Source organism: Salvelinus alpinus, unplaced genomic scaffold, assembly GCF_045679555.1.
Source record: "Salvelinus alpinus unplaced genomic scaffold, SLU_Salpinus.1 scaffold_40, whole genome shotgun sequence".
Classification (NCBI taxonomy): domain Eukaryota; kingdom Metazoa; phylum Chordata; class Actinopteri; order Salmoniformes; family Salmonidae; genus Salvelinus; species Salvelinus alpinus.
Window position 1 is genome coordinate 1,291,726 of NW_027255981.1, and position 16,318 is coordinate 1,308,043.

The following is a 16,318-nucleotide window of genomic DNA, read 5'->3' on the forward strand; positions in this document are numbered from 1 at the left end:
ATGGTCACTCTGACAGAGCTCCAGAGTTTCTCTGTGGAGATGGGAGAACCTTCCAGAAGGAAAACCATCTCTGCAGCACTCCACCAATCAGGCCTTTATGGTAGAGTGGCCAGACGGAAGCCACTCCTCAGAAAAAGGCACATGACAGCCCCCTTGGAGTTTGCCAAAAGGCACCTAAAGCCTCTGACCATTACAAACAAGATTCTCTGGTCTGATAAAACCAAGCTTGAACTCTTTGGCCTGAATGCCAAGCGTCAAGTCTGGAGGAAACCTGGCACCATCCCTACAGTGAAGCATGGTGGTGGCAGCATCATGCTGTGGGGATGTTTTTCAGCGGCAGGGACTGGGAGACAAGTCAGGATCGAGCTAAAGATGAACAGAGCAAAGTACAGAAAGATCCTTGATGAAAACCTGCTCCAGAGCGCTCAGGACCTCAGACTGGGGCTAAGGTTCACCTACCAACAGAACAACGACCCTAAGCACACAGCCAAGACAACGCAGGAGTGGCTACGGGACAAGTCTCTGAATGTCCTTGAGTGGCTCAGACAGAGCCCAGACTTAAACCCGATCTAACATCTCTGGACAGACCTGAAAATAGCTCCCCATCCAACCTGACGGAGCTTGAGAGGATCTGCAGAGATGAATGGGAGAAAAAACCCAAATACAGGTGTGCCAAGCTTGTAGCGTCATACCCAAGAAGACTCGAGGCTGTGATCACTGCCAAAGGTGCTTCAACAAAGTACTGAGTAAAGGGTCTGAATACTTATGTAAATGTGATATTTCCAAAATGTCTAAAAACTGGTTTTGCTTTGTTGTTATGGGGTATTGTGTGTAGATTGATGAAGAAAATTGTACAAAACAGGAACACCTGTTAATATTGAGTTGCACCCCCTTTTGCCTCCAGAACAGCCTCAATTCGTCAGGGCATGGACTCTCCAAGGTGTCAAGCGTTCCACAGGGATGCTGGCCCATGTTGACTCCAATGCTTTCCACAGTTGTGTCAAGTTGGCTGGATGTCCTTTGGGTGGTGAACCATTCTTGATTCACACAGGAAACTGTTGAGCGTGGTGCTATAGGCCAAATAAGAGCTTTATAAGAGCTAACTTCAGTAGCAAACGTCCTTGGTGCTCACAGTAATGAATGAGACTTGAAATAAATGATAATCTAGGTTATCTAGGGAAGTTAGTGTAAAGGGGGAAAAAAAATTATCCAAAGTACAAAATAATTTAATATGAACATTTTACACATTTTACAAATACTAATCTTTGTGACAGTATGTGAATAGAATAACATGTACAGTGCATTTTAGAAAGTATTCATACCCCTAGGCTTTTTCCACATTTTGTTGTTACAAAGTGGGATTCAAATGGATTTCATTGTTATTTTTTGTCAACGATCTACACAAAATATTAAGTAAGTATAAGAAGAAATGTAACATTTGTAAATAAAAATGAAACACTAATATCTTGATTAGATAAGTATTCAACCCCCTGCGTCAATACATGTTGAGAGCTTCAAGTTCCTTGGTGTCCACATCACCAACCAACTATCATGGTCCAAACACACCAAGACAGTCGTGAAGGGGGCACGACAAAGCCTATTCCCCTTCATGAGACTGAAAAGATTTGGCATGGGTCCTCAGATCGTCAAAAAGTTATACATCTGCACCACCGAGAGCATCCTGACTGGTTGCATCACTGCCTGGTATGGCAACTGCTCGGCCTCCGACCGCAAGGCACTACAGGGGGAAGTGTGTACCGCCCAGTACATCACTGGGGCCAAGTCTCCTGTCATCCAGGACCTCTATACCAGGCGGTGTCAGAGGAAGGCCCTAAAAATGTTCAAAGACTCCACCCTAATCATAGACTGTTCTCTCAGCTACCGCACGGCAAGCGGTACCGGAGCGCCATGCCTAGGTCCAAAAGGCTTCTTAACAGTTTCTACCCCGAGGCCTTAAGACTCCTGAACAGCTAATCAAATGGCTACCCAGACTATTTGCAGTGCCCCCCCCCCCCTCCCCCTTTTATGCTGCTGCTACTCTCTGTGTATTATCTATGCATAGTCACTTTAACTCTACCTACATGTACATATTACCTCAATTACCTCGACTAACCTGTGCTGCCACACATTGACTCTGTACACGGTACCCTCTGTATATAGCCTCACTACTGTTATTTTACTGCTGCTCTTCAATTATTTGTTATTTAGATTTTTTACTTAAAACTTATTTTCTTAAAACTGCTTTGTTGGTTAAGGGCTTGTAAGTAAGCATTTCACTGTAAGGTTGTATTCGGCGCATGTGACAAATACAATTTGATGTTAGAATCACAATTTTGGCAGTGATTACAGCAGTGAGTCTTTCTGGGTAAGTCTCAGAGCTGTCCACACCTGGATTGTGCAACAATTTTCCAAAATTGTCAAGCTTTGTCAAATTGGTAGACAACCATTTTCAGGTCTTGTCATAGATTTTCAAGCAGATTTAAGTCAAAACTGTAACTTGGCCACTCAGGAACATTCACGGTCTTCTTGGTAAGCAACTACTGTAGATTTGGCCTTGTGTTTTAGGTTATTGTTCTGCTGAAAGGTGAATTCATATCCCAGTGTCTGGTGGAAAGCAGACTGAACCAGGTTTTCCTCTAGGATTTTGCCTGTGCTCAGCTCCATTCCATGCATTTCTTGTTTTGAAAAACTCCCCAATCCTTAACGGTTACAAGCATAGCCATAACATGATGCAGCCACCACTATGCTTGAAAATATGGACAGTGGTTCTCAGTAATGTTATAATTTTTTTTTGTAATTTAGCAGACGCTCTTTTTCAGAGTAACTTACAGGTGCAATTAGGGTTAAGTGCCTTGCTCAAGGGCACATTGACATATTTTTCACCTGGTCAGCTCAGGGATTCGAACCAGTGACCTTTAAATTACTGGCCCAACTCTCTTAACCTCTAGGCTACCTGCAGTTGTATTGGATTTTCCCCAAACATAACACTTTGTATTCAGGACAAAAAGTTAATTGCTTTGCCACATTTTTTGCAGTATTACTTTTACAATATTTACTTTACTGCATGTTTTGGAATATTTTTTTATTCTTTACAGGCTTCCGTCTTTTCACTCTGTCAATGTTGTTGATCCATCCTCAGTTGTTTTCTCCTATCACAGCCATTAAACTCTGTAACTGTTTTAAAGTCACCATTGGCCTCATGGTGAAATCCCTGAGTGGTTTCCTTCCTCTCCGGCAATTGAGTTAGAAAGGACGCCTGTATCTTTGTTGTGACTGGGTGTATTGATACAACATACAAAATGTAATAACTTCACCAGGCTCAAAGGGATATTCATTGTCTGTTTTTTGTTTTATTACCCATCTACCAATAGGTGCACTTCTTTGCGAAGCATTGGAAAACCTCCCTATTCTTTGTGGTTTAATCTGTGTTTGAAATTCACAGCTTCGACTGAGGGACCTTACAATTATCTGTATGTGTGGGGTACAGAGAGGGGGTAGTCCTTCAAAAATCATGTTTAAAAACTATTATTGAACACAGAGTGACTTAAGCACATTTTTACTCCTGAATGTATTTGGGCTTGCCATAACAAAGGGGTTGAATACTTATTGACTCAAGACATTTCAGCTTTTCATTCTTGTAAACATTTCTAAAAACATAATTCCACTTTACGGTGGTATTGTGTGTAGGACAGTAACAAAAACATCTAAATATAATACATTTTAAATTCAGGCTGTAACAACAAAATATGGAAAAAGGCAAAGGATGTGAATGCTTTCCTTACTATTCATTATTAGTCCTTACAATTCGTTATTAGTATTCCTTCAAATCTGAAATTCCAGAACAGTGCATCCAGGATATTACAGTTTTAAGGTCAAGTACAAACGTCTTGGTGTAATCGTGCACACAACAAACAAGTCTGCGGTTAAGACATAGAAGTTGAAAAAAAATTGGTTACTAATTTCAATTATTGGTGTTATCCCATGAATAACATGTACTCAAGACAGCTGCAAGGCGACCCAAGGTCAAGTTGGTCAGTAAATAAAAATAACAGAAAGGGAAAGGTGTCAAGGGCCAGCATTGGGAGATACTGATTCATTTTCTATCTTCTTTTATAATTGCTCAAAGACAATACATTCAGATGCAGTTCTCATGCATTGACTACAATGTTTCTTTAAATGACAAAAGTGCAACTGTGAGAATGTCCTTATTATATTCCTTATACATTATCTGTAAATGCCACACACTCAGGGGCAAAACTATTAGCACCCTTGATAAAGATAAGCAAAAAAGACTGTATGCAGTGCATTCGGAAACTATTCAGACTCCTTGACTTTTACACAGTTTCTTACGTTACAGCCGATAACAATGGATAACATTTGAAAATTGATTAAATACCCCATAATTAAAGCATGGTGGTGGCAGCATCATGTTGTGGGGATGTTTTTCAGCGGCAGGGACTGGGAGACTAGTCAGGATCGAGGCAAAGAGGAACAGAGCAAAGTACAGAGAGATCCTTAATGAAAACCTGCTCCAGAGCGCTCAGGACCTCAGACTGGGGCGACGGTTATGAGAGCAAAATTACAAGATTATGTTATAATACTGTTATTGCATAAAATGGTTGTTCTTTGCAACAGAATAGGGTTCTTAGAACTCTAATGTGTCTGTGTGAACTGAGAGTGGGCCTCTGGGGATTAATGCAGATAGTAGATTTACGATGCCTTATGTGATAAACCTAACAAGCCACATTGCATTCATGTGAGGGAGATTGCTCCAGTCTGACTGGAAGGTACCAGGGAGAGATGGCTCGGGTATGGATAATGATGAAGAGAACCTTGTTTTGGGGGCCAGACTCTGGTTTCCACACAATGAGAACAGTCTTTACAGTAGATACTGTCTGCTGTGAATTATTCCTTTATTTCATACAAATCCTAACCATGTGACCCATTCCACACATCTGTTGTTTGTCATGTAGACTAAGGGGGTGTATCTTTGCTATAAAAAATAGCTGTGCAGCGGTGCTCCCCATCCAACCTGACAGAGCTTGAGAGAATCTGCAGAGAAAAATCTGTAGAAACTCCCTAAACACAGGTGTGCCAAGATTGTAGCATCATACCAAAGAAGACTTGAGGTTGTAATCGGTGCAAATGGGTCTGAATGCTTATGTAAATGTGATATTTCAGTAGTTTTTTTATACATTTGCAAACATTTCTAAAAAACTATTTTTGCTTTGTCATTATGAGGTATTGTGTGTAGATTGAAGAGGGGGGGGGGGGGAACTATATAATCCATGTTAGAATAAGGCTGTAACGTAACAAAATGTGGAAAGAGTCAAGGGGTCTGAATACTTTCCGAATGCACTGTAAATATTTTTTTTTACATTTTATTTTATACTAATACAATTGCACAGAGAAAATATATATCTAAAAAAGATAGGGTTCAAAATTATTGGAACCGCTAAAGATTCTCATAAAAACAAATAAAATCTGCATTAACGTTCTACTTTTTAAATGAATCTCAGTTTAAATAACTGTATTGTGGTTGTCCATGGCTCCCTGTTTTACTGGGGTATAAAATGAGGTAACACACATGTAAATGTATCATCCATCGCCATGGGAAAATGCCAAAAACAAAAAAAAAGAAACAGGAACAAAAAACAGGAACAAAAAAATTGCCTAAAAAACAAATATACCACTTACAACTATTATGTCAACAATTAAGAGGTTTAAAACCACTGGAACAGTGGTAAACCTGCCTGATATTGGATGCATGTGTATCTTGTCCCCACACACAGTAAGGAAGATGGTTTGGGATGTAAAAATTGAAGGGCCAAAGTTGGAGAATTATGGAAAACTTCAGGTCACCAAGTAAGTCTTTAAATCTAGAATTAGACGCCACCTCCATGCAAATAGGCTCTTTGGAAGGGTTGCCAGAAAAACTTAATTGAGAGCAACCCACAATGGAAACGCTTGGAGTTTGCATTGGCACTTGGATTGGAACCTGTGCAAATAGAACTTGATGGCCACGCACAGGAGTGGTGGGTTTGGCGTCAAAATAGGAATACATATGCAGAAAATAACCTCATACCTACTTTAAAATATGGTGGTGGATCTTTTGATGTTATGAGCTATTTAGCTTCCACTGGTCCTGGGGCCCTTGTTAAGGTCAACAGCATCATGAACTTTACCAAGTACTGCACTAGGGCATTCTAGCCCAAAAACCTTGTTGCCTCTGTCAGGAGGATGAAACTTGGCTGCAAGTAGCTCTTCTAGCAAGACAATAACCCCAAGCACATATCAAAATACACAAAGAAATGGTTAATTCACCACAAAAATCGATATTTTGCAACGGCTATCTGTCTACGGACTTGAACCCCAATGAAAACCTGTAGTTTGAATTGAAGACGGCAGTCCATAAGCGCAGACAAAGGATATCAAGGCTCTGGAAAGATTCTGTATGGAGGAATGGTCTAAGATCCCTCCCAATGTGTTCTCCAATCTCATAAAACATTTCAGAAAAAGTCTGTGCCGTTATCCTCGCAAGGGGGAGGGTGCCGGAGTATATTAAAAACCGGGGTGCCAATCATTTTGACCCCTATCTTTTTTTTTAGAGAAAACAATTATTATTTGTTGAACAAAATCTCTTTCTCTGAGAAATTTTATTAGTATAAAATATATATTTTCCCCAATTTCTTTGACATACAATATAGCTCAGTATTTGTATTATTTATTTTATACAGTCTTTTTTGCCCATCTTTATCAAGGGTTCCAATAATTCTGGACCTGTCTGTACAAGTATCTCCTTTTACTCCTTTAACACTGCAATTCAAATGCTAAAGACACAATATAGATGGCAATACTTTGCATATTATATCAACAGTGATGACCAAAAATGCACAAAGGTTTCATAGTTTAGACAAATTCAGATTGATTTCTTCCCATGACAATTTAGGAGGGATGTCGGTTGAAAAGATGCAATGGTTTCCACCATACATTGAAAGTTCACAATCATGATTTTTCCTTCATTTTAATACCACAAGGAGAGAGCAATGGTGTAAAGAACAAGCCACAATGCTTTTTAGATATTTTTGTGTAAATTTGCTTCACTAAACAAGTTTACAGTTGTTTCCAATGTGTGCTTTGAGCTAGCATTGCAACATTTGTTTGGTTGTTGACTGGACAAAACCAAATAATACGGGGGTGAAAACGCATATTTTAGAAATGGCTCAAACATGTATTTTTGGTGTAACTTAAATTTAGCATCATACCGTATTATAATGACCAAACATGTTAGCATGCGAGGACATTTAACACACACAAAAATTCAAAAATATCTAGCTTTCCCACTGAAATTATACCACACATGGTATGCGTTCATATTGTGCAACTGTGCTCATGTACATGTACCCGCTGCCATTAGGCAGTGATGGATATCCAACATAACAATCCATCATTATTTTACAAGATTGTACTTTATCCCAGTAATACATGAACCTTTGACAAACTATAATTGAAAGCAAATCCATTCATGGACATTGTCATTTTTAGATATGTGCATCTTCGCTGTTGCTCCACACTGCTCGTGTTATCATGGCCTCATATCATCGCTCCTCCGCTCTCTCCACTGGCTTCCAGTTGAAGCTCGCATCCGCTACAAGACCATGGTGCTTGCCTACGGAGCTGTGAGGGGAACGGCACCTCCGTACCTTCAGGCTCTGATCAGGCCCTACACCCAAACAAGGGCACTGCGTTCATCCACCTCTGGCCTGCTCGCCTCCCTACCTCTGAGGAAGTACAGTTCCCGCTCAGCCCAGTCAAAACTGTTCGCTGCTCTGGCACCCCAATGGTGGAACAAACTCCCTCACGACGCCAGGTCAGCGGAGTCAATCACCACCTTCCGGAGACACCTGAAACCCCACCTCTTTAAGGAATACCTAGGATAGGATAAAGTAATCCTTCTAACCCCCCCCCCCACTTAAAAGAGTTAGATGCACTATTGTAAAGTGGTTGTTCCACTGGATATCATAAGGTGAATGCACCAATTTGTAAGTCGCTCTGGATAAGAGCGTCTGCTAAATGACTTAAATGTAAATGTAAAATGGCCACATCACCCCCTGCAAGTTGAAGTGCTTTGAGACCTGGTGAAAAACTATATAAATGCAATAAAATATTATTGCTCATTTCAATTGAGTGCACAGATTTGATGAAAATCTCCTTATGGGGTTAGTCATTTTACCATGTGAAATGTGTGACCAAATGAAAACTAAAACGAATCCAATTGAAAAGAAATTAGACAACAAATGTGTTATTTATGCGGTTTACAGTTTGAACCCCTACAAAAGTAGATCGATGGAATATCGCACAGAATGTCCCTCAAGGTGCAGAGATAATCCAGAAGTGCATTTTTTAAAATCCAGACTACCCCTATATCTAATAATAATAAGAAAATGGTAAGAAAATCCCTCATTACTCATCTGTACTAGTTTAGGAACATCTTACTGCCCAAGTCTTCACAAAACCTCTCTCACAATTTTGCGACACCACAGCCAGCTCCTGGATGAATTCTAGGACGTATTCACTTCATGTTCCATAGACCAATGTTTCACAACTCCAGTTCGAGTACACCCAACAGCACACATTTTTGGTGTAGCACCGGACAAACTCACCTGATTCAACTCATTGAGAGCTTGATAATTAACAAGTTGAATCAGGAATCAGTGCTTATCCGGGGCTACAACAAAAATGTGTACTGTTGGGGGCAATCAGGGACTGGAGTTGGGAAACACTGCATAGACTGCCAAAACGTGCAGTGTCAAGATTGTGAGAAGCTGTCGTCCTTATGGGAATTGGGGGAGGCTGGTCGTGACATCTCAAAGAAACTGGATGAGTGAGAGGCCTTTCTCGAACTAGAGGCCTTTTTCGATTTTAGTAGTTGAAGCATCTCGGCCAGCTGTGCCTCCACCACCGCCATGCGGCCATTAAGAGACCCGATGTCTCCCCTAAGTTCCTGCTTCAGCTCCAGGAAAGAGGCGTGCATGGTCTGTACGGGTATAGGACAGACAACCAGCTTCCCTTCTGACTGCACAGGGCTCCGGTCCTGCGGAGTGCGGGCGTCACCCACGTTATCCAAGCGCAGGTCGCTCTTAGTAATACCGCTGTCACAAGAGTCCGTCTTCTTGAGAGACATCTCGTTATGGGACTTAGTCCTGTCCGGCAAGGTCTCCATGGACTCGGCCTTAGAAACGCTGCTCCACGACTCTGCTTTCACAACAGACTCCTTGAAACGACCCCAGCCCTTTTTGGTCTTTGGCGCAGGCTCTACGGACTTGCAGCCTATGAGGTTGCCGTTTTGGATGGCAGGGGCATGAAGCATGACTCGGCTAGAGGGCCTGGAGGACAAAGACAAAGATGTGGATGAAGCTGTGGGAGTGGCAGGGCTCTCGGTCACCATGATGATGCTGGTGCTGGCGAGGACCTCATGGACCTTGGTTTGCTCCAGGTGGACAGTGCCCCTCTCCACGTCTGGTGGCTCCCCCTGGCAGGTTCGCTCCACTGCCAGTCGCGCCTCCCTCTGCTGCCGGAAGCGCTGGAAGAGGCGACGGACGGGGTGGTCCGGAGGAAGGTTCAGAGGGGCCTCGTTATTCCTCTTGAGCATCTCCTCTTCCTCACGTTTCACATCACTGATCTTCCGGAAAACTATCTGTAACAAGAAATCAGAACGTCAGGTTGGGATCAAGCCCATCTTAAATTCATTGGGTCCAAAATGACATTTGCTGCATTACATCTACTCAACACGTTACCCTTTAAGTATTTTAACTTTAAGTATTTTTAATGTATGGTTTAACTTTAAGTAAACTGAAGGAAAATAGCATAATGTCCCTAAGCCTCCAAACATACACTACATGACCAAAAGTATGTGGACACCTGTTCGTCAAACATCTCATTCCAAATCATGGGCATTAATATGGAGTTGGTCCCCCCTTTGCTGCTATAACTGGGAAGGCTTTCCACTAGATGTTGGAACATTGCTGCTGGGACTTGCTTCCATTCAGCCACAAGAGCATTAGTGAGGTCGGGCACTGATGTTGGGCAATTAGGCATGGCTCGTAGTCGGCGTTCCAATTCATTCCGATAGTGTTCGATGGGGTTGAGGTCAGGGCTCTGTGCAGACCAGTCAAGTTCTTCCACACCGATCTAGACAAACCATTTCTGTATGGACCGGGGCATTGTCATTGTCACAGGGGCATTGTCATGCTGAAACAGGATGGAAGCACAGAATCGTCTAACATGTCATTGTACACTGTAGCGTTAAGATTTCTCTTTTTACTGGAACTAAAAGGGCATATCCCGATTCATGAAATGTTCTTCGACATGGAGGGTCAGATGGTGGTGATGTCCTAAGAAAGATGTACAGTAATTATTTCATAAAGCAAAAAAGTGTCGGAACAATAAAGTGTTGGCATTTGGGAATAGTTAATGCCTCATAAGGGAAGTTGGCACTGACTAACCAGGTTTGACTGTAATTCAAATCTCAATCGTGGAGAGTTTGGAAGTGGTAATGTTTAATTAGATCAAATGTAGGTAATATTGTGCAACATCATTACTATAAACATGTGGAACTGGCACGTTAGCATCGACTAGTAGGCTACTACTCCGAGGACAACCGCTCACTGCCCTAAAAATATCAGTGCGGGTTTTGTTTGTCTCGTTCATTTATTTATTTATTACATTTTGAATGGCCAGCTGGAAGCTCACAGGAACAAGAAGTCTGCATAGTGTTTATGTAACACAGTGGTCTTTATTTAGGTGCACTCAGCACAAACACAAAGCAGTAGCGGCAAAAAGTAAAGCAACTACCCCTCACCATAGTTATTTATCAAATGCAAAGTGTGGCCCCTTTCAAAACAGATGAATATATTGAACCACATTGAAATCATGGCAGGTGAGACAAAACAATACAAACACATAAATAAGTAATGTTGGGGATAGGAAACATAATCAAAAAGGACAAATCTTATATGGTCTGCTAATACAAGAATATTAAAGGCCCGGTGCACTAGTAAAAAAAAAAAAAAAAAAAAAAACTTTTTTCCAAGCAGCACCCATACTTCCCGCAGCTATGAGCACAAGTATGGTTCTGAGAGCATTTATTTGAAACCTTGAAATTGTATTAGTCTAACCAAGTAACTGAAATTAATTGATTTTCTCGTCGCATCAGATATTTTAGAGCGAAGTGGGTGAGGTTAACATTGACCCAATGCCTATCTAAATGCTTTAAGCAACGCTTTATTCAAACTTGCCAGATTAAGGCAAAGCACTGGTCACAATCAATACACAATAACTTTCCATCTCAAAGCATGCAAAACGCAGCTTTAGCTGTCCGTTCAAACAGAGGCCGTCAATGTCTAATACACATTCAGACTTCTCCAAAGACTGCTCCAAAAGGCATGGACTATCCCACAGTGCAAATGACATTTGTGTATTCATAAAGCACAATCCCCTGAACAGCCAATCAGATCTTTTGTATTTTTGGCAGACCAGAGAGCTGAGATAACTGCTTGACCTGAGGAAGGATTCAGTACGGCTAAAAAGTAGTGCTGATCGGAAAAACAACGTCTGTTCAATTATTTTAATTCCATTTTGTTCATTTTTTCCCCCTGTGAGCTCAATGCACACATTGCACAGTTTCTCTAGAGATAAATCATATCTAGCCTTGAACTGTGCAATGTAGCAGGGAGTTGTAGTTTCCAACAGGCCAATATTTGAAAATAATAAATTGGCAAATATTGTACAATCCAGGTGTGCAAAGCTCTGCCAAAGGCGATTCTAACATATTGACCCAGGGGTGTGAATACTTATGTAAATGATTTTCATGTATTTCATTTTCAATACATTTGCTAAAATGTCTAAACATGTTTTCACTATGTCATTGTGGGTTATTGTGTGTAGATGGGTGATAATCAAATCAATGTAATACATTTGGAATTAATCCTGTAACACAACAACATTTGGAAAAGGTCAAGGGGTATGAATACTTTCTGAAGGCAAAGTACCTCTCCAGTATCGCTGCACATGTATTGGAACTGACCCAGTATATTACTCATGTACTTATTTGTATATTGTACGTATTTTGTTGTACTTCAATGTTATTTTAGTACTAAATTGATATTGATTACTGCATTGTTGGGTTTTAGAGCTTTTGCAAGAAAGACATTTCACTGTACTTGTGTACGTGACATTAAAATGTAACTTTTAATTTTCATGACGGTCTTCATCCATAACCATTCATTTATACGGTAATTGTGCCCGCACTACAGCTGTACTGTTCCATCTTCAGCAAATTACAGCACGACAATTACTCACCTGTAATATGTCATCTAATCACGGCTACAAGAAGTCGCCACATTGCCCATAACTGTCTCCATCTTTATCCGTCTCTAGGAATGTGGCAGATTCATTCAGTTAATATTAATTTGTCCATGACCATGATGGTATTTGAGATTCAGTATGGCTAACAAGAAAATGTGTCCATAGTCCATGTAGTGACAGATCAATCTCAGTATCTTGTGTTAGTAATAAGACCTTTCTCAGATCATGATTACATGTGGTCATGCAGACTGCAGAGGCTTTCCCCGGGAATCATTTTGACATTAACCACGTAACCAATATCTTAATTACCCTAGTCGTTTTCATTTAGCCATTTCACCTGGTGAAATTGAATCGTGACAATGGATTAACATATGGGGTCAGGAGAATTTTAAAGTTCTTGGTAGTCGTATGATTACACATAGATGAAGAACAAGGGAGTAGTTGGTACATAATGCTTTGTAGAGTGGATTATTGTGGCTAGTTGTTTAATGTTATGAAACAGCTGGTCACGAAATCATGTCGATCAACGTGTTATTAGGAAATACAGCACAAATACTGTAGTCCATCAGATTATTGTATTAGATTTAGACTTGTATCCCAGACCCTGGTATCCCAGATTTCTCACAAGACCAGTAATATTGGCTGAAACTTCACCAGCAAAATCTCCGTAGAGTTCCTTAATAGAGACATATTCGATTGGTGAAAAAGACATAAGAACCTTATAGAGTAGAGGAATTATTTGTGTAAATCCTGATGTGTGATGTCAAAAGATCTGTCCTGTGAAGCGACTGCAGACGATGCCGTATGGGGTATTGCCTCCTCAAGCGAGTCAGGGTCATTTCTCACACAGGAGATCATTATTGCACAGTGCGGCAGAGCGGGTCCCGTGCAGCAGGGCTGGGTTTCAGATCGATCAGGGGAAGGGAGAGGCCGTGAGAGGGGTGGAGAGACAACGAAAGGGAAACAAAGAGGCGAAAAAGATCATGGGAAGAAGATGGAGAGAGACTGGTGATGGCAGACAATTACCCACCGTGTGTTTAATCAGCCTGGGGTGGAGAGGTGGTACACATAGGATTCAGTGGAGGCTGCTGAGGGGAGGACGGATCATAGTATTGGCTGGAACGGAGCGAATGGAATTGCGTCAAACCATGTGTTTGATGTATTTGAAATTATTCCACTGATTCCGCTCCAGCCATTACCACGAGCCCGTCCTCCCCAAATAAGGTGTTACCAACCTCCTGTTATAGGATTTGTCTTTTGATCAAAAAGTTGGTGTTACTCATCTTCTGAACAGTTATGTACTTTGTAGCTGTAGTAGCAGTAGTAGTCATTGTAGCACAACATGGAAGTGGTGGTATGTGGTAGTAGGTACTGTATTGTAGTAGTAAAGTATTGCCCAATACTATACAGTGAGGGAATATGATTGTAGTGTTTTTTATCCCCGTTGGCTGGCTTCCACCATGCTGTGCTGGCAACATTACCAGGCACTGCTTTGACTTTGCCTTTAAAGGACAACTGTCTGGCATTGGTGGTCAATATTATGAACCCTGAACTATCTGGGTTTACCTCTCAAGGGTCTAGTTCTTCTTAAGGCTTTGTTTTTACTCCAGTCACCTTTGCTCTTTGTGGATTTCAGGCCCATGTTTTTTTTTGTTGGACCACTTAATTTGTCAAAAGTGATATACACATGAAAATTTATTGAATGACCGATTACAAATTTCAATTCTTGGCGCATGGACAGTGATCGAACAAGTGACTAATGTCTCTCTGTTGTAACAATATATTCCCAGAGCTTGTGTGTTAATCTATTAATCACTTTATGTGCAATGTCCCTTGCTGCTGCACTCAACTGCAATACTGGAGGTCTTTCACACTTCCCGTTTCTCACCTTGACCTTGTGAATTCTGGTACAGAAGGGATTTTTTTTTTTTTTTTTTACATCTTCATGGTAAAGTAGAACCGAGAGGAGGATCTGACCATAGCCCTGAAGGAGTTCTCACACTCACCACCTAGGTTACTTCCCCTTCTGAAATGTCATGTTTTTTTTTTAACTTTATGCAAATCTCAAGGGCATCACTAAGGGGCAGTATTTCTAACCTTAAATCTGTGGGTTTGACAAACATTTTCATGCAAGTCTCCCACTGACATCAATGAATGATTCACGTGAAAGTAATGCATGCTTTTCCATAATGGGAATGGGACCCCAACAGTCTAGATAAAGCATTTATGAATTGTAAACCTTCTTTTACCAGGTAAGTTGATAGAACTGCGAAAAGTTACAGGGGCGAGGGTTGAGGTTGAATGAGTCATCCATAACTATTTAATGAATATGATGTAACAGTTAAATAAAGGTGATATTAAAGATTCATGCATACTTGACATCCATCTTGCAGGCACTATAAGACAAGAAGTTGAAAGCAGCTCTCTCGTCAAATGTAACCACTCGCTGTACTGTATGTCGCTTCGGATAAAAGCATTTGCTAAGTGAAATATTTATATACACAACCGGTCAAAAGTTTTAAAACGCCTACTCATTCAAAGGTTTTTCCTTATTTTTACTATTTTCTACATTAAAAAAATATATATTTTACCTTTATTTAACCAGGTAGGCCAGTTGAGAACAAGTTCTCATTTACAACTGCGACCTGACCAAGATAAAGCAAAGCAGTGCGACAAAAACACCACAAAGTTACACATAAACAAACGTACAGTCAATAACACAATAGAAAAATCTATGTACAGTGTGTGCAAATGTAGAAGAGTAGGGAGGTAAGGCAAATAGGCCATAGAGGCGAAATAATTACAATTTAGCATTAACACTGGAGCATTAACACTCCTGCAAAAGAGCAAGAGGAAAAGTAACAATATGGGGATGAGGTAGTTGGGTGTGCTATTTACAGATTGGCTGTGTACAGGTACAGTGATCGGTAAGCTTCTCTGACAGCTGATGCTTAAAGTTAGAGAGGGAGATATAAATGACATCGCCAAAAGCTGTCATCAAGGCAAAGGGTGGCTACTTTGAAGAATCACAAATATAAAATATATTTGGATTTGTTTAACACTTTTTTGATTACTACATGATTCCATGTGTAATTTCAGAGTTTTGATGTTTTCAAATCAAATAAAATGTATTTATATAGCCCTTCGTACATCAGCTGACATCTCAAAGTGCTGTACAGAAACCCAGCCTAAAACTCCAAACAGCAAGCAATGCAGGTGTAGAAGCACGGTGGCTAGGAAAAACTCCCTAGAAAGGCCAAAACCTAGGAAGAAACCTAGAGAGGAACCAGGCTATGAGGGGTGGCCAGTCCTCTTCTGGCTGTGCCGGGTGGAGATTATAACAGAACATGGCCAAGATGTTCAAATGTTCATAAATGACCAGCATGGTCAAATAATAATAATCACAGTAGTACTGTATGTACTGTACCCTGATCTCTCTTTTGACGAACATATCAAGACTGTTTCAAGGACAGCTTTTTTCCATCTACGTAACATTGCAAAAATCAGAAATTTTCTGTCCAAAAATGATGCAGAAAAATTAATCCATGCATTTGTTACTTCTAGGTTAGACTACTGCAATGCTCTACTTTCCGGCTACCCGGATAAAGCACTAAATAAACTTCAGTTAGTGCTAAATACGGCTGCTAGAATCCTGACTAGAACCAAGAAATTTGATCATATTACTCCAGTGCTAGCTTCCCTACACTGGCTTCCTGTTAAGGCAAGGGCTGATTTCAAGGTTTTACTGTTAACCTATAAAGCGTTACATGGGCTTGCTCCTACCTATCTTTCCGAGTTGGTCCTGCCGTACATACCAATACGTACGCTACGGTCACAAGACGCAGGCCTCCTAATTGTCCCTAGAATTTCTAAGCAAACAGCGGGAGGCAGGGCTTTCTCCTATAGATCTCCATTTTTATGGAACAGTCTGCCTACCCATGTGAGAGACGCA

At 40.9% G+C, this 16,318-nt stretch overlaps 1 protein-coding gene across 2 annotated transcripts in view; it reads right to left on the reverse strand.

Moving 5' to 3' along the window:
• Window positions 1-1,205: 1,205 nt before the first annotated feature.
• The window catches only part of LOC139566967 (voltage-gated delayed rectifier potassium channel KCNH1-like), a 55,646-nt gene continuing 40,533 nt past the window's right edge, over window positions 1,206-16,318 (reverse strand). The window contains exons 12-13 of one of the 2 annotated variants that reach the window (XR_011673193.1): window positions 8,101-9,697; window positions 1,206-7,592 (exon numbers count right to left, since the gene is read on the reverse strand). Coding sequence is in view for 1 of the 2 variants with exons in the window: in XM_071388352.1 (XP_071244453.1) it covers window positions 8,810-9,697 (888 nt within the window). In the remaining variant the exon portion in view is untranslated. Of the gene's footprint in view, window positions 9,698-16,318 lie in introns of both variants that reach the window. The other variant, XM_071388352.1, reaches the window with a different exon arrangement.